The 22,742-nt window shown below is 38.5% G+C and overlaps 1 protein-coding gene across 1 annotated transcript in view; it reads left to right on the top strand.

The window, feature by feature from the left end:
* Nucleotides 1-15,667: 15,667 nt before the first annotated feature.
* Nucleotides 15,668-22,742, top strand: part of PLG (plasminogen) — a 46,699-nt gene continuing 39,624 nt past the window's right edge. Inside the window, exons 1-7 of the mRNA XM_042874704.1 lie at nucleotides 15,668-15,774; nucleotides 17,232-17,367; nucleotides 18,455-18,561; nucleotides 19,852-19,966; nucleotides 20,852-21,015; nucleotides 21,508-21,637; nucleotides 21,765-21,883. Of these exons, the coding sequence (XP_042730638.1) occupies nucleotides 15,726-15,774; nucleotides 17,232-17,367; nucleotides 18,455-18,561; nucleotides 19,852-19,966; nucleotides 20,852-21,015; nucleotides 21,508-21,637; nucleotides 21,765-21,883 (820 nt within the window). The 5' untranslated portion in view covers nucleotides 15,668-15,725. The remainder of the gene's footprint in view (nucleotides 15,775-17,231; nucleotides 17,368-18,454; nucleotides 18,562-19,851; nucleotides 19,967-20,851; nucleotides 21,016-21,507; nucleotides 21,638-21,764; nucleotides 21,884-22,742) is intronic.

The raw sequence follows: 22,742 nt of genomic DNA, 5'->3' as shown, positions 1-22,742 counted from the left end.
ACTGTCTCAAATTCTAAAGGAACTGGTAGAATGTGGATTTGACTGGAATACGGGTAAATAGAAAGACAATGCACTAACATCAATCTAGGAAAGATCTTGATTCAATTTACAACAGATACAGTGAACTGTACTCCAGACTTTTGCAAGTATTTCTAACCTATTAATGTTAATATTAATATTTTACATATTAGGATACAATATTAGCCTGATATTTCTAGCCTTCCAAATGTAAACATTCGCTACATTTCTCTCTCAATGAAACTGTTTTTTAGCTCTGTAGTTTGAACCTGTTCATCCCAACATGCTACGTTTATCCACAAAACCTATAAAATAGTTTTTAAAAATCCACAATAACTAGAAATCTTCTCACTCCCTTCAGATCTAGTAGAGGAGACAAGCAGAAGACCTAGAGGACTTTGCACTTTACCTGGACACTACTATTTAAAGCACTGATGAGATATGAAGTGGGTGTGCCATCCATGCAAATGAAAATTTAATGGTCCTCAGCCTTTCAAAATATGAGTTACATTGCGTATATCAGATCAATAACTTTTTCAGCTTTTCTAGTACTACAAAAACTGGACTAAGTGTTCTTAGATCTGGTCTAAGGAATTCTCAACATTGACCTAGTTGAATTCCATTGAATTGACAGGCATCAAGACAGGGCCAACAATAAGGAAAATCCCAATCTCTGTCTTGTTCTCTTAGGAACACTTAAAATCCTGCATCTTCTGCCTCTTCTCCTATGTTTATTAAGTTTTCTTACAAATTAATGGTTTGGAGGTAAATAGAGCACATAATAAATAAATAAAGTTCAGAAGATGAATTGCTCATAAAAGAGAATGTAAAAAAAACCTGTGCAAAAGTTAGATTTTATATTAGTGGTAGAAATTAGGAAACCATGAAGCTGAGGTTTTGTGTTCTTCATTCAGTAATTTTAAGAGTACTGTAGAAATCCTGATGAAGATGTTAATGGCCCTCGGTGTTGCCTAACAGACTTTCAGAAAACTTGGGAATACAATGAAATCTTCAAGAGTGGTAGTTATGTCAGTACCATAGATTATATATAACTCCTTGTAGCTGGACCACTAAAAACAGGTCCAATCAGGAGCGACTTTGCTTCACCAAGGCCCAAAAAACAAAAAGTATGGGTAATCCACAGTTTCCAAGGGACTTCACTTCCATGCCACAGCACCCTTCTAATTAACTTTTTTCCTCATCTGCAAATCAAACTATTAAAGCAAACGTGTGACCATTTCAACTTGTTATCTCGTTAGGTACTACCAAGAAGAGTTTGTCCTAGTTATCTTTGCTGCTCTCCTTCAAGTAGTTGTAGGCCATTACAGAATGTTCTATTAGTCTCCCATCTGGAAGGATGAGCAAGCCCAACTCTCTCAATCTCTTCTCTAAAGTCACATACTGTGTGCCCTAACCCTATTGGTTGGCTCATCTGGATTCTCCTCACATTCTCAGACTCCTTCCTGAATTGATGACTCACAGTCAGACACAGGATTTCAGATACAGCACCATCAGCTCTGTATAGAAAGGGACAAAACCTCCCTTGTTCTGCTTCTTAATTCTTTTTAAGGCACTGCAATATGCAATGTGCCCTATTCCTACAGAGAGTACACTATTGTCTCATATTCATCCCATATTCTCCGCAACTCACATGCTCTTTTTGTGACATCCTCCTCAATAAGCTTCCCAGCACAAAGGCTTCTTGTATCTCGGTGCAGATATGGGATCAGCACTCCCCTACTTCAATGTCATCCTCAAATTTGATGATAGAGTCAGTTACATCATTTGTTTCACTAGTGAAGATACTGACCATATAAATAATAATTTTGACCCTTGGGGACCTCAGCCTATTGTGGCCAAGGTAGATACCAAGTCACTAATGATTTTGAGCCATACAGTCCTCCCAGCAAGTCACAGAATGGCCAGGGTTGGAAGGGACATCAAAGATCATGAATCTCCAACCCCCGTACCACATGCAGGGCCATCAACCTCCCCATTTAATACTAGACCAGGCTGCCCATGGCCCCCATCCAAGCTGCCCTTGAATACCTCCAGGGACTGGGCATCCACAACCTCTCTGGGCAGCCTGTTCTAACACCTCACTACTCTCTCTGTAAAGAATTTCCCCTTGACATCCAACCTAAATCTTCCCTCCCCCAACTTAAAACCATTTCCCCTTGTCGTGCAGTTATCAACCCTTTCAAAGAGTTGATTCCCCTCTGTTTGTAGGCTCCCTTTAGTATTGAAAGGTTGGAATGAGGTAACCCTGCAGCCTTCTTTTCTCCAGGCTGAGATTTTGCAGTTGTGCAGTAGCTTCATTTTCAAATAAAAGCACAAAAGACGGGGAGCTTCAGGCATAAGTAAAAACATGATGTGCACGTGCACAGTTGTGTACTATCTCATTGTGTGCCATTGTGTCTGACAGTACACCATTTCCCAAATTCCTTACCTCTTTTGCTCACAGTTTGGCTACAAATTGGAAACACTACCCTCTTTTAAGTGGCTATTTACAGCATTCACCAAAAGAGAAGAAACAGGTATTAAGTCAAATTTGCTCTTGCAAGGTTGTGTGATACTTTAGTGAAGATTCTGCCCCATTAGCAAAAAAACATTGAGAATTAAAGCCCCATCTATGAACAGTTGGCATTTAGCAAAAAGCTCAGTTCAATATCCAAATTTTCTAGCTGGAAACTCACTGTACAAAGAATTGAATGGAAATTCAAAATCAGAACCATTCTTTCCTCAGTCTTTGATCCAGATTTCACACTGAGCCCACATAAGACGTTTCTCCAGGATGAGAATTTGTCTTATTTTTTGTAGTGATATGGAGTGATATTTCTCTAAGCTTGCAACAACCACTCTAGCAACCAGAAGACCGCTGTGAAGGTATCACTACTTTCCTTCTGATTTGGGTAGATTTTCCCAAGCTTAAGTTTAATAACTTAAGCTTTGAAAATACATGTTAATTTCCTTCACCATGCCACTTCCAAATAAAATGTTTTCTGATATCCTTTACTAAATTATTTACAAAGATTCCATCTCAAAGCCTGTGAAGATGCCTATTAGGGCACAAAGTGCAAACAGGTCTCACTGATTCAAATAAAGAAGGGGAGATAAAGTTAGAGAACAAGAGCTCCTCTCAGCACAGAACTTTTGATAATCCCCTATTTTGTATTTTAAGGTGTGGGCTTTCGGGAGTTGGTTGTTTGTGGAGTTTTTGTTTAATTGTTTATTTAAGATGATACAGGTGCAGATTGACAGATTGTAGATGTCCTAAACAGACATAATCACAGTCACCATAATTGAAAATAAGGTATGCAGTAGCTCTGAATTTTTGGATGAAGCTATTAGAAACTTTAATTTCTGTGCTGGGACTATTAATTGTTACACAGATACCTGTCAGGTAAGAAAAGCTTGGGATCATGTAATCAATCATTTTCTATTCTTATGCAAGCCTACCAAAGGTAGATTGCTCTTAGAAATTTACTTTCCTTGTTCTTTGGTCCTCTCAGTATATTCACTGCTTCAAAGAACTTTGCTTGGAGAATAGAAAGAAGGCAACAAAGTTGCTGCATATCCTATTGTGACATTTGTTTTGCTACTAACCCATTAAGAAGATGTACACAGAAAAGGATTTGTCCAAAAACTAATTAGCCACCACTCCTCAAAAGTAACCCAGAGGTATGATGAGAATTCAGCAGTATCAGCAACCCTTGTCCCTCATGTTATACACCAGTAAGTCTGACCAGGATGCTTGGACGGGTAGGTCTTGGTACTTGTATGCATGCGGCCATAAAACTGTGAGTAAATAACATCTGTGACAAAATAAGTGTGAACGAGTAAAATCAACACCTTTAGACTTTTTTTTTTTTTTTTTTAAAAAAAAAAACTATCACCTTCTCCATGCTGAGTTTTTCTTTTCCTCCCACACCGATTCCTGCTGTGTAGATTACAATGCAGTACAGCATATTGTGAATAGGCCAATTTAGGTACCTGAATAGCTGCTATTGAACAACGCACTGATGCTGCTACACCACATAGGATCCACTGATTCACCACTGGATAGGATCCAGTCTCCCCTCTACATTTCAATAACCCTGGAATGTATGACATGAACATGGTATCTCGGACAAGCTTAGAAGTGCCTGAGCCAGATGCTTTTAAGGTAAACTATAGCAGATGCAATTTCTTGTCAATATGACTGCTCTGCTTCTACAGCAGAACAGAGTTCAAGGCTCTTTTGGATGAGTCACATCCATGGCAGAGACAGGTTGAGAAAGGACAGGGAGGATTTCAAGAGAAGAAATGTAAGCGAAGTGACTCACTGCATTATTTTTTTGCAGAAATAGCCCCTCACATCATTCCATAAAAATATGAAGCATAAATTGAAATGAATTGAAAAATGAAATAAGAGGTCAGTCTTAACTCCTTGCTGCCTCCAGAGCTCTTCATAGCATACCAATTTATATTTTCACAATAGATAGGGAGAAGTCTTCCCCTGTGAAAGTTCAGGTTGTGCTGTTTACTTACACTTGTGCAGCAGTGGTGATATATTCACTTCTGTGCCCCCTTTCTGCACATTACTGATTACCAATGTGATGTCACTAACATTTACGTTCTTCCTTCTTTCAGACTACAGAAGCAAACTGATGGTTTTTCTTTTCCAAGACAGATTTTTCCAATATGGAATACATTTGGGGGCCTTGGTTGTTCTCCATCTAAGATATTTTCTCTTTTTATTGGAATTCTTGGTTACAATTCTTGGATTCACAACACAATGGGAGCCAGCTGGTCTTGGGAATGGACTGCCCTCTCCTGGAAAGCTATATGCATATTTGAAGCATGAGATCTTAAGTACTTTGTTGAATTTATATTCTAAAAATTAAAAAGAAGTGTAATCCACTATAAATTACTGTAAATGAATACTGAGAAGTCATCAAACTGACAGCTTGCTACATCTGGTACGCTCAGTTTTTCAGTGAATCCTATAATACATGGGAAGAATCCATTCAAAACATCCTGCTCTGTGTGTAGCTGAACATCACACAAAAATAGTTTTCATGGAAACCTACAGAAAGGTTGCATTGTTCTAGGTCTTTTGCATTCTCAATATTTTCACTGACATCCTGCATTATCATTAATGGCTACACTTCAAGATCTCTCCCAGTGGCTTCCAGAGGTCATAAAGGCATGAAGGCTAGATGCTAAATTTCTTCATAGTTGTGAAAGCCTCTTTCAGTCAGCAGGACACAGCACTGGCAGTTTACATGCTTTGGAACCTACCTGACAGCCATCACAGGGACTGCTAAGAAGGAGAATTATTGTCTTTCCCAGATGCTGTGCATATGCAAGTAAGTTTACTGCTTACTGATAATTTCAGACATGCAACAGAAGAAAATAAACAGAAGAAAACAAATCTGCGATGCATTTTAAAACAACTTACTCTTTGCCATGCTTTATAATATTAAACTAGAAAACCATCAGATCTCTGGCTAATTTAATATTTCATTCTGCACTTCTATATTCATTCTTCAGTAGCTCATTCTACCATGGTCATCTCACACAACATGATGTCTCCCAGTATGTGTCAAAAAAAAAAAAAAAAAAAATTAGTTCTCTGTCTGACAATATAGTGAGCTGCAATCATCAAGACAAAGACTGTCAGCCTGTCAAGAAGTGTCAATAGATCCAAAAGATTATCTGCCATTCATAGCCCAAGGAATAATTTTCACCCAGTGAGCAAATAACAATTACCTTGGACTAGACTCAAACATTCATTGCACAAGATTTTCACCACCCTGCTCTTCTCCCTGGAGAGCAGAAAATAGACTGAAATCTGTTTTTAAGGACTTCAGGCTATTTGAGCTGTGAATTTTGGAGCCTGTGATTTGGTCACATTAACTCTTTTAAAAAAAATTAAATGCTTGCTTTATGTCTTTGTAGTCAGTATAGATTTCAAAGGCCAATGCAACTTTCATCTCTTTTCTTCAGCATCTATTTTCCAAATTTCAATTAAAAAATTGCTAGCAAGGACATGCATGACAGAGCACTCTTTCATCCCTGTCCTAAAGGCACTTTGCCTGTATATTATCAGTTAAAATGTTCCTGTGTCTTTTACCCCATATCCCCAGTTACTACTTTTGCTCTCTCTGAAGATCTGAGAAAGCTTTGGAGCAAATAACCCAAGTTATTTCCCACACTGGATATTCTGTGCAAATGAAGAAGTTTAGTTGTAGATTTACTCCCTAAAAAACTGTGTTGAAGTTACTAGATTTATTATAATAAATCTACACATTATTCACACAGTAGAAAGAGAATAATGGCATGAGAATTATTAGTATTGAGTAAGTTTTCTTACAGAGTATAATCCTAACAATTAATATCATGCTCACTATTTTGGCAAGAGCTAAGTAGATGATATATGTCAGAGAGAACTGCACAGAGTGAACAGTTTCTTCTTCTTCTGAACAGTTTTTATCATTAAGATGTGCGCTTCTACTTGATATTACTTTTAAATGTATATGTGAAGATAGACTTTTGCTGGTTTTTTAATTAATACCATATATATATATATGTGCATGTGTGTGTATCAACTCACTGGAAGAATAAGAACAGTCTGACATGAATTTTACAAGTGTTTTGACTTACACTTCATGAAAACGAGACTAATGCATCTCTATTACTTTACTTACAAAGCTTTCAAACCCAATTAAGATAAACAACACCCATTCCAAATCTATTAATACATTATAAATGCAGTTGCCAATATTGCTCCCCTAAAAAAAAAAAAAAAAAAAAAAAAAACCCAGCTCACTTGCATTTCATCTTAATCATTATTCACTTGTGTCTATGGTTTCATCTCTGCTATACTTAGTAATCCTACAGATATGTCATAGTAACTGATAACGTTTTTACCTAGGCCTTTCAAAAATCAAATTTATTTCTGTGTTGATTCCCTCTGCCGTTTTTGCTAGCAGATTTAATCTAAATAGGAAGTATGCTACCCATGTCTAGTTACTGCATTAAACACAGTACATCTAGCCAGTTAAAAGAAGCGATTCTCCGACTCTATTTAGCATTGTGATGGTCTCACCTTGAATATCATGTGCAGTTCTGGTCTCCACAATATAGGAATGATGTCAAGATCCTTGAAAGCATTCAGAGGATACACTAAAGCTGGTAACAGGGCTAGAAAGCACACCCTGTGAGGAGAGGTGAGAGCACAGAGGTCGTCCAGTCTGGAGAAGAAGAAGCTGAGAAATGACCTTATTACTCTCAACAGCTCCACGAGGAAGGGAAGTGCAGAGGGAAGTGCCAATAAGAGGACATGAGGGAACAAAGCTGTTCCAGAGGAAGTTCAGACTAGATGTCAGGAGGCCTTGAGGATGGTCAAACACTGGAACAGGCCTCCTAACAAGACAATTGATGCCTGATATCCAGTATTCAAGAGACATTTGGACAATACCCTCATTAGTGTGCTTTAACTTTTGGTTAGCCCTGAACTGATCAGGCAGTTGGACTAGGTAACTTTTGCAGGTCCTTTCCAACTGAACTATTCTCTCATATCGCATTCCATTCCATTAGTAACAATCAGAAGGGTCAGTGTGGAGGAAGGGCAGGAGTACAGTAGCAAAGGGACTAGTGCAAATTGAATGGTGTTACAAAGGAAAGGTGCTTACCCACCTCCAAAGATCTAGGCTCACAGTGAAAACTCCACAAGAGAGGGATCTCCAACCAAAGATCGTTCCCCAGTGGCAGTCAGCCCTAAAATGAGGTGAATTGCCTTCACCTGTGTTCCCAGGGCTGACAGGTCCTTTGCCCAGGTGCTCAATCAGTGGTTCAGGCCCTGATTCAACAGTTCCCATACACCATTCCATCCTACTCTTTATAGCAGCCATTGAACTTTACAAAGTTGTTCAAAATATTGATTTGCTTTTAAAAATAAATTTTGCAGCATTATTCTCTGTCAGATGCTTTTTTATCAGCCCAATTGACACAGCTAGAAATCTGTTTGATTTCCTAAAAAGAGGCCTGTGGCTGGATACAGAGCTGATTACTCACTTTTACTGGGGAGAATGAAGAGATATGGGTAAGAAATGCTTTCCTCAAATAAGAAAGAATAAGATTTCCCTTAAAGGGAGGTCCTTCTTAGGGCAAAAAAAAAAAAAAAAAAAAAAAAAAAAAATTTCAACACAGTACCTAAGACAGACATGTACAGGGGAGACAAAGAAAATGTAAGGCTAAATAGTGCAGTCACCGTGCATGTAAGATACTGGCCAGTATGAAGCTCATTGTGACCTTACATACAGTTTTGACATTTACGTTCAGGCCAGTAAAACTTGTACTAAGAAATGTCATAGCAGATTATTATCTCCTTAGTTAACAAAATGTCTAAGAGGAATGAGTAAGTTTGTCCCAAAGTTTCCAAGAGGTGATTGCAACAACATTCCCTGTGCCAACCCAGCTCCCAGTCCTGCACTATGCAGGAAGGGACATGACGAACGTAAACATGGAAAAAAATCATGGAAAAGGCCCTTATGAGTGTTATATTTGTACATTTGCAGGCATAGAGATAGCAGGCAGCCAGGTGTCCTGAATACTCAGCTTCTTCATTGAAAGAAACTGCTTTCACTGACTTTTTCTCTCCAGAAATGCCTCTAGCCTTGGATTCTTCCCTGCAATGAGTGCTAAATGCCAGCTTGGCTTGGGGAGAATAGGAAGGTGCTTAAAAGATGTGAAGCTAAACAGACATCTTCTGCACAGAAGGTATCTATAACAAAAGAAACTGCACTGTTTGCAGAAAAGGGATTTTTAGTTATGACAAGGTGCAAGATAGGGGGAAAGCTCCTGTTGTCCTAGTCCCTTAACCTGTGGTTATCAGCATTTCAGAGGCACCACCAATCTTGCCCATCCCTGTCCACCCCCAGGCCCAGTTCCCACATCAACCCAGGGTCACAAGCCCCAGTGAGGCCACAGCAGGGCCATGCTCCAGCTACCCAAAACCCTGCCCCACTGCAGGCTTGTGGCACAGCACTGGTCTGTACCCAACCTCAGGGAGGTGCCCCCAGTGCCACGCTCCTGGTGGAATGAAGGGGGAGGACAGGCTGCTTACCTTATCCCCAGTTCCTTAAGAAGCAAAATGGTTTTCTTATTGTCCTTGCCATCAGGAAAGCGTTTGCAGCTGTCTCCACAAAGCAATTCCTGTGGTGGACAATATTTTGAGTCCGGGCCACAGAATGTGCAAGAAGTGGCTGTCAGTAATAGTAGGGTAAGGCAGCACAACTCATTCCAGGCTTCTGCAACTCACTCCAAGCAGAACTGCTTCACAGCCTTCAATAATTGTTTATCTTCATTCACCCCTGTAGAACTCACGCTGCTTCCAGCCCTGCCAGAGTTTGTTTCACAGCTGGAGCTGATTAGAACCCCTCATGCAGAGTTGACTTAAGTCAGGTTTTTCTTGTAGCCAAGGATCTGGAAGGATGCACTTAGCCTAAGGCTTCCCATCTGTCTAGTGTGTTTATCACCTGAGGTGTCAGAGCAGGTGCAGATACAGCAGGTCTAGTTTCGGCTACAGCTATATTGAAGACACTCTAAGACAACTTACAGGAGAAAAATAAACATGAACAACATGGGAAACAGAGATCTGTTCTTCCCTTTCTTGCATTGCTCACATGCATACTTTGCTCAGATAAGGAACAGCTAACTCGTACAACTGGACCAGAAATGGAGGAGTAGATTCTGGGCACAGGGGTGGCCATAAGACAGTGAACCAGCAGAGGACTATGAGGCATAGCATAAGTAAGGTCAGCTCAGACATTTGCTCTCAAAAATCTGTTTAAGACATTACTGCTATAGGCATACATGCTTTAGCAATACTGAAATGTATCATTAATTTCTTATGAATACATATGAGCCAAACGTGTTTTGCTTGAGGTATTCTGCCTGTTCAAATCTACTATTGTATCAAGTTGAATGATTCCTTTTCAAAAAAAAGCCTGCCATCGTATTTGTTGTGCAAACAATCCATTCACACCAAGGGACTTGTAGAAACTACTAGGTTTTTAATGTCCTGGGTTGTTTTTACAACTCTGCTATTTTACTTGATGCTTTTTAATTTTTTCCATATACTGTAAGAGAGGAAAGGACTACAGTACAGCAAAAGCTCTAGATTAGACATCTATAACAACCTAACTGCAAGGATAACTGTTAGCTGTTTCCCTGAGAAGGGTGTAGAGACACCAAGCTGGGAGGTCTTCAACTGGTGACTGTTCAGCAAGAGAATCAACATTTTCTGGCTGACTATTAATAGGGACATAACTCTGACTATGCTCCATTTGAATGATCTGTACTTCGAGTGGGCCATAATCACATACAAAAATGATTGGAGCTCATGCAAGCTAAAACAAGGCCATTTAGGTCTAGACAATTTTCTAAAGTGTTTTATTATCTGATAACTCATTATCCGGCTATTCCACGTAAAGAGTTTTCAGCAGGAGCAATGCTGGGAGCCTGGGAAGGAGAGCAGAGCTGGATGAGAACCAGAGCTCCACCAGCTGCAGAGACCAGGACAACAGGCCTAAACAAGTCCGACTTGCACGTATTTCTCCTCATAGCTGGGGGGCACTCCTGCTAAAAACAATTGAAGTATCAAGGTGAGGCAACACCAGCAGTCACGAATTGTGAAAAGCAGGGGCAAACCAAGAGCTCTCAGTACGCCCCAGGGCAGAGGGAGCTGTCAGTGGAATGAAATGCTTGTAGGCTCAAACTGGAAACACTTTGAGAAAGACTTCTGTATGTTTCCAGGGCAGTTTGGAAAAGAGGAAATCTTTCTTTAAAAAGAGTTATTCTGCTCAGGAAGTCTTCCTCCGAGTAGGATTCTGTGTCTTGTTCTCTTTCCACAGGAAACCATAATGCTGAACCAGATGAGCTGCAGCACTGCAGCCTGCCAACTGCACATAGCACGTGGGAAAAGTGAGGGTGGTTAGCAGGGATAGTGGCAGCAAGATCTTGAATTTGTAAAGCTGGAAATTGCTGTGGAGTCCTGCAGTTACAGTTCCTCTTTTTGTGTCTACAAGTTGTGAGGAGACACTAGTGGAGGAGAGGCAGAAGGCAAGTGCAAAAGCTTTGAAGAAACGGACAGCAAAAAGGGTTACCTTGTTCAACCACAGCATGCTAGGAACATTCTAATTTGGAACATCTGGTGGCTATTTATCAAACCTGTTCTTGAAACTTCCAGTCGTGGAAATCCCACAAATTCCTCAGGCACAATTCCAGTGCGTTGTTTTTTCTTCAGTGTCAAACAGACTTTTTTCTAACCACGATCTTAAAATTTCTCTTGTATCTTTAAATGCATACTGACTGCCTTATCCTCCATATTTATGATGAACTGACTATCTAATATTTCTTTGTGATAATCACTATGTAAAATGTACATATGTTATAATAGACATGTATTCATATGCCTGTATTTGAAGGTTCTTAATCTGTATTGCTTTAACATTATCTCTACACAAATCAACCCACTTTTTTGTAATCCTTCTTTTGTTTTCTGCAGCCTACCCCACATAACTTCCCATCAAGTTTCATTTGACTTGCAGAGTTGTTTAACTTAGAATGAACAAGGTGTTGCTGTAACAAACAACCTGAAGTCATTTTTCAGGTGTCTGAATCAGGCCTCAAGTGTCATTTATATGATCTAAATAAATACCTATCAATTTTGACCCTTATGTGACTTACAGCCTGGTAAAATGATTAGGCTTAGCACTTAGTGTTTTCTTTACGTCACAAAAGAGGGACAGTGAAGCACGCTCTGTTTTATAAAAAAGAAACTTGCTATAATGTTTTGTTCAGGAGACATCATAAATGGGGCAGGTGTTAACACGTAGCTGTGTCAGAAATAGTCCTGAGCTCCAGGTGCACATGAAGCAGACCCATTTCCCCAGGCACGGAAGTCAAGCTGCTTACCTTCTCACCTCCATTCTCACAACTACTTACAAATGCAAGCAACAGGCTGTTTAGTGTGATGCCCTACGCCCATCAGTTAGCCCAGTAAGCAGAGCATATGAATCTCTGACCATGCTACTGCCTCGTCCATGACATTTCATTTCTTCACCTCTTGCTTACCTCCTTATGGAGTACACTCTTCAGGGCTGAGACTTAACGTTTTGCCCCTGGTTTCAGGAGGCTCTGATGTTAATAATAGTCATCATCACAAGCATCCTCTATGAAAAAAATAAATAGATAAATAGATAAATAAATAAGGAAGTATCAACTAGAACAAGTAAATTATAACCTTACCAAAATTAAGGAGGCAAAACTAATAAAAATGCTTTTCACATGTACTGGAGGAATGGAGCTAGGTCCTGCTCTGAGCTTAGCATATCTAAACAGTGCACTAACAGTCTCCTTGATTAATTTTTGTGTATTGACACATTAGGGCAGAAGCAAAAAACCTTTAATGAAATTTAGAGGACACTGCATTCACTCCCCTTGGAAACCAGCCTGAAACTGAGAATGTTGTGGCCAGACCTAGAAAATACAGAGTATAACACTGAAAAACAAAACAAAACAAAATTGGCCAATAAACATTAAGCTGTACTGACCACTCATTACATACTCTGTGGCTTCTTGTAGTTGAGTTCTCACTTGTTGCTCCTATCAATGTGTCTTTACCAGGAAAGAATAACTAGGGGTTAGAGAAGTACTTACAAATATTATGAAGTACTTTAGGAACTGGTTCCTTGAAAGGAATTTGCATCTGATGGGAAAATGACAACTTATCCATGCTTCATAAAGGTTGTGACAGGCAAGTATAAAGAGCCAGGTCTCAGATAAATTCTTCCATTGTTAGTTCCTCACAGAAGGACCTCTCCTTGACAAGAAACATTTGATTTCTCACTCACTTGTTGGGAAATGCAGTCATTTTCTTTTCTGTTCCTAAACTTCCTACACAAGGAATCAATTTAGAGAATACACATAGCCTTTCTAAGAGCCCTCTGCAACCAGAAGAAATATTTCTATGCCACTTATATACTTCACTGAACTGGTAGCTTGAAGCACCTCTTTGATTAATGGTCTTCCGTTCATCAAAAGAAAAATACACACTCCAAGGCAGTGCAGCAGAGCTGCACAATTTTCCCAGTGAAGATTTAAAACAAACAAGCGTGAGCCAATCTGTTTCTTTCTCCAAGCTCAAAGCCTGATTAAAGTATTTTGCAACTAGGCATTAAAAACCATGTTTGTGGGGTTTTTTTTTTTTTTTTTTTTTTTTTCAGTTGTTGAACAATTCTATAGCTCTGGTTTCCTAAATTGATTTAAAAACAAAGTTAGGGCTCATGACACACTAGTTTATTTTACCCATATTTATTTTTAAGGGAATTTTTCTTCTCATTCTAAGTTTTCTAGGGTAGTTGAAATCTGTGCTGTGATGTCACAAATTTTGTTGTTATTCCCAAAAAGTGCTTTTACTTTCCACTACATCTTAATCTTTATGTTTTTCAGTGATAATATTATGTTTGCCTTTTTTCCTACTATCCTTTCTAATCCTATTTTTACCTCTGTTCTTAATGTTTTCACGGTGTCTTTTATAGGCAGAATGCAGCTTTGAGAAAATGAAGTTTTTTTGAACCTATTTAGTAAGTTAAAAATCAATCAACTTTAAGCCTCTTTTATTTCAACAATCTTCAATCTTTTATTTCAACCTTCTTTAGAAACACAATAATTTCAATAATGCAATATAATAATTATTCAATAATTACAAGAATACAATAACTTCTTTAGAAGTGCAATAATTAAAATTACTGTAGTATTTGGGAGGCTATTTAAGATCATCTTATCAATGCCCTGTTATCCATCATTTTGTTGACTGCCAGGCTAGTGCTGAAGGCTTAGAAGTCTCAGTCTCCTCAGAGGGATGAAGCTATGGAGGTAAAGGTTAAAAAAAAAAAAAAAAGTCAGTGCAGAGTTTGTGATACAGTGGTGCTGGGAGCAATCATGTTTGCAAGTCACTCCCTAGGTTGCACTGTTAAATCTTACTACACATTTTTCTGCTCTTCTTCCAATCAGCCACTGAAATTTCAGTCTTGAATCATCCTCTTCTCCTACTGTTTTCATTGTCTATTGATATACTGTTTTGGGAGGAGTAGAGGAAGAAGTTGAGAAAGCAAATAAGAAGTTATTTGCATAAGACACAAATTTCCTTAAGAGTGCTGTAAGACAAGGAAGGAAATAATAAATCCCTTGGGAATTTGTTCCTCAATGAACGCTTGACATTTCTCAGCCTGTACTGGTTTAGACTCACCTACCTTGTCAAAAAAAGTATCATCTACTGCACCCTTCTGGGCATTACCAGAACAACACATTCTATAGAAAATTCCAAACAAAACCAAGCAGGACTAGAGCACAGCGTTCATGAGCAATGACATAACTTTTCTTATTGTTAAAGGAAAATAGGCGCAAAAGTCTCTCTAGCTTTGATCGATCTGAGACTCAAAAGAGATTCAAGAGAGAAAACTTTTCCATTATGCTTGCTTACAGATCTAGAGCAGCTTCAGAATTCTGCATTCTGTAGCAATTACTATTTGATAGAAGAGCAAGTAGTGGTGTTAGTAGCAAAACAAGCAAAGTTCAGCTGTTGTTTGTATCCCTGTTCATCACGTCCTCACACATCTCTTGGTAAACTCACATCTCACATATATCAAACTTGTAAATCTTCAGGTCCTCCACAACTACTTCACTGAGGAATCATTCCCTAATCCCATTTCTTCCCACTCCCACATAGCTGTTGCATATACCATTTCCCAAAACATCATTCTTCTAACACAGGTAGAAATAACTTCATTAAAATAAATATACAAAAAAAATAAATAAAACCTCACAACCCCAATTTCATCTAACCTTGCCTTACTAGCCCCAGCTAAAGGCTTTATCAACTTGGTAAACCAGCTGAAAGTCATAAGGCACTGATTGCCTGATTTGCCTCAGCTGAGCCGCATAGGGGGTAGACACGTTGCTGAAATGTTTGGGGCATCTTGCAAATCTTTCGAGGTCTATGTAGTCCTGAGATTTCTTGAGATTTCAGGAGCTTTACACGGTTAATATATGGACATTATACATTGTACCATAGTGAACCATACTTCCCAATTCATGAAGAACAAAGAAACACAAATCAGAAATGGGAAACAAGTGCAGGAAGGAAGCTTATTCCCTTCAAGAAAGAAACAAGATTGTTAGCATTATCTGGATCTGATATGGGGATGTATTTTACAAAGCACTGTAAATCCTAAGTAGTTCTAAGACCATGCAAGTCTGAGGCTGAAGATTCTGTTGCAGCCTAAGGAAGAATACACAGCATTGTGTAGAATAAAATTGTGTCTAGAGGTAGTTCATATACTTTCCACCACTGCGATCTCCACTTTTGCTTTGGTAAAACGAGGCCAAGCAAACTAAGAACAAAAACATGCCCCACAAAATCAGAGGGTGATTTCACATTTCCCAGCATCCAATACAAATGACTGAATCTGATTTGGTAATATCCAATTCAAGGTTGTTTGAACATGAACTGTATGGCAAAGAGGGATCACAGTATGGGAGAATCATTAACTTAATCTACCTGCACTGTTTGTTTGATGCCTCCACAATCCAGTACAAGTCAATAAAACTTTGTGCACTGACAGACACAACTTCCAGCACCCACCAGCTGGGCCAAAATGGGATTTACTAAAGCCAATTTGCTCCTTCTTCTCTTGCTCAGCTCAGGTAAGAGTCTTTTTTCTTCTGCTTGTGTGGGTGAGATAGGGGCCGAACACTTGAAAGCTTCATGTTGTGCAAATGCGTCACCAAATCCATGTGTCCTCACTTGTATGGATGATAGTTGATTTGGGGTTTTCTGGACAGCAAGAGCTGCTGGTGAACAAAGTCAGAGCTGTGGTCTATCTGGTGCTTATTGGAGGTACTAAAAGAGCAACTACCTTGGTTTCTGCACAGGAAACAAATGACCAGCATTTGCTAACATGCCAGAAATGGGGACACCTTCCGTAAGTAGTCCAAAAGCCTCTGAGAAAATCCACAGCAGTCAGTGAGGCTGTACCTCTAATTCAGCAAGCTGTGGATCAAATTCTGGAGCTTTTTTATACTGCCAAGCATTGCCAAGCATGGTGATCCTGATTTTCATCTATTATGGCAGGAGTTTTAAAGTTTTTTTTAAAGTAATATTTAAAACAAAAATAAAAGAGAATGAAGAAAATCTCCTTGATATTCCATGGACATCACACTTTCTCTTGTCAAATTCTTAGCATAAACTGCCCTTGGGGGCAGTAGGTAAAAATTTAATCTTCAACAAACTAGTTTTTCCAGAAGTAAACCTAGAATTCTTTTTTTAACAACTTCTGAAAAAGCTAGGAGTTCCACTAAAGACAACATAGGAATTTCAAGAGCATCTGCAAGTTGTGTGAACTATCCAAGTATAAATGATGCTGGGGCTAAGAGAAAGCAGTTTTGACTTTACCATGCCTGACAACAATAACCTACCTTGAAAAATGAAATAACTAAGCCACATCACTTCTGTAAATCTGTAACCTTATACTAGGTATGGAAACAAACTGTTCTTAACATTAGGAATGGAACATGGAAAATTTGTGGTCATGAAAAAAATTAATTAGGTGACAAATTCCTTTATAAGTAAAAATATTTGAGAGCAAATTGTGAAATATATGAGCAAATACATCATTTACATCTGATGCATATGTGACTTTCAGATATAATCACACTAATTGATTCACTAATTTATAATGGAATATTCTGTTGCACCAGAGATGTAGCCTGACAAATTCATTATTAAGCCTGCATAAGCTATTACAACAAACTTAGTGGTGGTCACTGTGAAGGATTACACTGTCTTTTTATTGATTGAGATTTCTTATTCCAGGGCAAGATATGTGGGGGACAAACTGTTCAGTAACCAATGAAACTGTGGTGATTGTGGTTTCCACATAGGCTCATAATCTCACAGTCTCCCAGTTTGCAGTTCTCCAAAATTTTAGTGTTGATACTAAAATTAGTATCCCATCATTCTCTGACTGATGTTTTTTTGACAGCTTTAGATAAATGGTGACTTCACTTGCCAATGCTGTGTGAAAAGTGGGACACAAAGTCACAGATCTTCGTAACTGCAGAATTCCAATTTTTAATGCCTGATTCCTTTTCTTCTCTTGTAGTGAAAGGAGACATACTGGATGACTATTTAAGAACAGATGGTGTTTGGATACTTACTAGAAATAAAGAGTTTTACAGTACAAATAATGAAAAAGAATGTGCAGAGAAATGTGATGCTGAAATAAATTTTAATTGCAGGTAATTTCTGTTGAATCTTAATCTGCTGTTGCTTAGAAGTAAGTTTACATCCTCAAATTTGGACAGAGAGGAAAGAAATAAATAAACCTCTGCAATATGTAGCTGGAAAAAAAAGAAAGTATGAAAGAGACAAACAAGTAATGCTTTTGTTTGTTTGTTTTGTCATTTCAACACATAAGTGAAGTGATGCACATTTTCCACAAGAAACGTTGTAATAAAATAATACTGAGTTTTCTTCAACCCTTTTGCTCTACACATCCTCTTCAGAAATGTGCTACTCAGAAATCACGGTGGGAGCTTTAGCATGAGATGTACATGAACACATTTGTGTAAAGCAAGTCCACAGCCCTTAGGGAACACAAGGGACTGTCATTCAGGTGCCAGCTCCTGCGAAGTCCCTCCTGGGAGGACCCCTTGTTCTTCAGAGGTCAGGGCTAGTGGCTATGCAGACAATAGGGGCTGTCTGAGGAGCTGAAGGCACAATCTGCACCTGTAGGTTAGCCAGGATGGGGTTAGGAGCCAGGTGCTACAGCTGTTCCTGCTACAGCTTTTCCCACACCAGCATCCTCATGCTCCTGCAGCTCTGCTTACTACAGCACAATCTATGCCCTTGCCTTGTGGCTTATCTCCACCCATAAATTAGCAAAAGGTCAATTAAAGGGTGAATCTGCAATGCATCTGTCTTTCTCTACAAAAGCCCAAGTTCCTACTCTTATACAATGCTTCCTGAAGGGCTGTTTGCACTTGTTTAGCCTGATGTTGCCTTGTTTCACAAAAGAGGAGTGAGATGTTTTTAATGCGTTGTAGAGAAAGGTACTAACTTAAGCAGCTAGAATGCCATTGGCAGTGTTTTGCCAATGCTGCAGCTAGCTTCTCACACAGTTACTTACTGACATACTCTCACATCTTGAAAATGCCAGCTACTTCAAAGCAGTAGAAAATGTCTGTGTCTCAAGTATTGAGAACAGCTTCTGAAAGAGCCAGGTGGATATAAAAAGTGCTAATAAAATAATAATTTATAGAAAATTAATGAAAATTTGAAAATTTGAACTGAATTAAAGGCTGTTTCCTATGTTCTTCTCAACAGGGCCTTCCTATTCACCAAGAAAAAGCTACAGTGTTTGACACTGGCTGAAAATACCAAAACAACAGTTGTATTCCACAGTGAAGATGCAGTTCTCTATGAAAAGAAAAGTATGTATATAGTATGACACTACACATTTATACATTTAGTCTATTTTTACTGCATCCTTGCATTCCCTGCTGCAGTGCTGGAGAAAATGGTTGAAGGTGGTAACAGTTTCAGCGAGGTGAGCTTGAACCCATTATGAACTTATCTGGAACTGCCAGAGAATTCCCCGTTTAGCACCAAGGATTCTTATATATGACTTGAACTGGACTCAGTCAGATCTCCTGTAGTTGTGTGTTACTACAATCAGGCATAATAAACATAGTACAAAGCAAAAATCATGCCTTTTTCTTCCCACTCAGTATTTATTGTGTTTACTTAGAAGAAATCAGTAGAAATGAAGATTGTAGCCAGTGCCTCAACATTTTAAATCTGATACCTTTTACTAAAGTAAAAATTGACCTGTTATCTTTTAAATTAGAAATGGATAAAAGAGGAGTTTCTGCTGTACAATTCTTCGGCATATATATTGAAACCAAATATACATATACATAAGTAATTAGATATTAAATTGAAATTAACTCTTCTAAATTAATAAATAATATTTGACCCAAATTATATTCTGTAACAGAGAGCTAGAAAGTAACACTGGCATAAACTAGCATAAATCAAGACACATCCCTAAATTCTTCTGTTCTTTACACCGCTTGCCATTGTCCAAGCTCTTCTAAACTTCTGAAACATCTGAAGAGATATACTTGGTCCTCATGTTATTACCAGAGGATGTGATTTTTGTATCCAGGAGCCTTCATCTCTTCAGAAAAAGAGGAAACATCAATTTATTTTTTATTTTTTATTTTTTGATGTCTTCAATCCCAAATTTCATCCCACTGACCTTCCTGAACTCAGATATTCTATGTTTCTATGACTCTATAATTTGTAGTCCCTTGAAGGAATAGTTGCATGACACTTATACCATGAATGTGCTTATGAAAAATACATGTCAAGGAATCTCCAGAGGTCAGTGAAAGACCTTGTTTTATATCCCAGTATTATGATAATGTAATATGCAATTCGTAGTTGTAACTTGTTACATCTTCTTTTCTAATCTGACTTTATTAGCTTCATAAAGTGCTTTAAGAATTTTCTTTTCTAGTTACTTATTCACTTCTAACTAATGCATTTTTAAATACCTTACAGAATCACATCTCTGTGTTCACATGTGCGAGAGGTTCAAAACATATCTAAACTGATTAACTTCAAAGTTACATCTGCATACTCTGAGTTTTAAGAGATGTAATGTTGTAGCATTACTGAATTTAAAAAAAAATCAACAAAAAACAATTCAATTTCAGTTTACCTTCTACAATGTAAAAGAGGGATTGGGGAGGACTACAGAGGAACAGAAGCCAAAACTTGGAGAGGTGTTCCATGCCAGAAATGGGCAGAAAAATCACCCCACAATCCAAAGTAAGACCTTATTTATATTTGTCTTCATATTGTTCTGAATCATTTCCAAGCTTTCCCAACTTTACGTGTATAAACAACTTCATATTGCAAGTTATTGAAGTGACATTTTAAGACAATTTTCCGCTCTTGTATTAGTTTTGATTCAGAGAACTGTAATGGTCTAGATAAGAAAAGGCTGCATTGTCAGCTGGAGAAGTTTTGTCCACTCACTGTGCATCTTAAGAAGGTGAAATGCTTCTTCCACCAAAACTGAATGAATGTTTTATTACCGGTGACACAGAGGCCAGAATTTCTTCTGTTGGAGATGTGAAAACAATGAGCAGTGGTGTCTTTCCAGGTCTCTGACTCCCCTGCCAGCCCATGTTCTAATGAAAATTGGAACCACTTACTTGGATTTGTAGTTTAAAAATCTTTTAGTCTTCCCAGGAGGATTGCTATTGCAAAATTCATCAGAAGACTTCCTTCAGTCTCTGCAAGTTTGGATCCAGTTGCACTAGCTTGCTAGCCTCCAGAAATACTACACTTTTAAAGTAGGTGTCTTAGGAAAAATAGATCACAGACCCCAGGCTGCAATGAGTTGATTAGACAGCTGGATTCATGTAGTAGAGATGATAATATTTCTTTGAGATTTGCAGAGTTCTTATAGGCTGTATGCTCACTCATCACTGGCAATTGGGGTCTATGAAGAGATTACTTGAAGAGATTACTACTGATGATAGTTTAGAAAATGATCTTCAGATTTCATTTATGGAGTAGAATTTGGAATCTGTTTCTCTCATTTCTACTATGAATGAATAGAGCCCAAAAGGAGCTGAGTATGTTTGACATATCCCTTCTGCTCTACTGAGAGAATTGTATTAAAATATAATTTTAATACTATTACAGCTTTACACCTGAAAAACACCCCAGAGCAGAGTTGGAGGAAAACTACTGTAGAAATCCTGATGGGGATATAAGAGGACCCTGGTGTTATACAACAGATCCTGCTACCAGATTTGATTACTGTAACATTCCAGAGTGTGAGAGGCAGGTCATGCAGACTGGAGAAGGTATATTTATTTTTCTGGGAATGGGTTTTCAGCAAGGACATAATATTATTCCTGCTGTTTTTTCTTATTTTATTATTGCAGGTTGGTTTCAAACATGATTTTAGGTCAAGCTGAAACTTTAGAAGATACAGAGGATTTATTTTTTTTTTTAGTGATTTGCTGGTATTGCTTTGCTCTTACTGATTTATTTAATTTTAACAAGAGTAAAGACTAACCCAATTTCTGTGTTGCATATAAAGACTCCAGTGCAATCAGCACATGCAAATAAAGTGACAAAGCACTCTCAGCAGATGATATCTATCTCTAAAGCTTGATTCGTCTGACTAGGCTATCATTCTGAGTCTTCTGGATTCCTTTAATTATTCTTTAGGGCAAAACCTTCTAGAAGAACAAAAAGTTTCTATTATTTCTGTTTTCCTGTCAGTGTAATCTTTCATGAGGATCAGAGTTCAAGGGCTGGTGTGAACCTTGTTTTGTTTTCATTCTACATAGATCCTACAGTCGAGTGCATGGAGTGTAATGGTGAAGATTATCATGGAAATGTTTCCAGAACAGAGTCTGGACTTGAGTGTCAGCGCTGGGATGCCCAAGAACCTCATATGCATGGATATACCCTGAAACAGTGAGTCATTCTCAGTGCTGTGTTGCCCCACTCATTCCCACAGTGCTTGGGGGACCCTGCCTGCAATCATACTGCCACAGCTATCCACAAAGAACTCATAAGCTCATCTTTCATTTTCAATGTGCAGCTTTCCAGGGAAGGACTTGAAAATGAATTACTGCCGTAATCCAGATGGTGAACTTCGGCCCTGGTGTTTCACCATGAGCCCCACTAAGCGCTGGGAATATTGCAACATTCCTCGTTGCAGTGAGTCTGACTCCTTGAGATCGCTCCATAGAGTAGCTCTTGTAATTAAAATAATGCAGGGAGGGGAAAGACAAGAGGTGACAGTTGTGAATATCCTGAGGATGTCCTTGTGAATATGAGAAAGTATACAGAAATGAGCAGAATCATTCACTATGCTACTATTGCATAAAATCATATATAAGGTGATTGAGAGTGCAGGTGCACAATGCCAGAGGTGTTATGGAAACTGATTTTCTTAAACAACCATACTTTTCAATTCACCTGAAAGGCAGGGCATTCTCTCTTCAAACACTTTGCTTTTCCAGTTACCTGAGAAGGCAGAGTCATGAGAAATGCATTAGCCTCCATGGCTGTATTGCGATATTTTATCTGAGTCTGACCCACAGAGGTAGAACTGCCTCTTTCCTAGAGAGGGATAAGTCCTGAGAAACAAGTTCAGGCCTCAGGAGAAAACTTAATTCAATTGTTAGCTAACTTGACCATGAAGGAGAACACACTAGTTCTGGACATTTCCAAGGCACTAAATAATGATATTAGCACTGCCATTATTAGAAGTAGACTGCACTTTGAGAAAATACTTTGTGTTTGTATAAGAAGAGCTTGCTTTCTTAGCATCTGCTCTTGCCAGTGCTGTAAGCAGCAGCATTTGTTTCATAGTTCATTTCAGCAATCACAATTACAGGTATGATGAAGTTGTGAAAGATACCATAGCCTCTCCATTTTGTGCTTAAAACTTTGAGTTTAAAGAACAGACCCATCATTTGAGTCCCATTTTTTCTGCTCTGGGAATTACCTATACAATGGATATGTAATATAAATATGTTTCCTTTTCTTTTACCCTCTTCAGGTTCTGTGGTTC

This window comes from Lagopus leucura, unplaced genomic scaffold (assembly GCF_019238085.1).
Source record: "Lagopus leucura isolate 7727_CA_CO unplaced genomic scaffold, USGS_WTPT01 Super-Scaffold_73, whole genome shotgun sequence".
NCBI lineage: Eukaryota > Metazoa > Chordata > Aves > Galliformes > Phasianidae > Lagopus > Lagopus leucura.
Note: the sequence above shows the minus strand (reverse complement) of the source record. Positions and strands in the feature narration are given on the sequence as shown.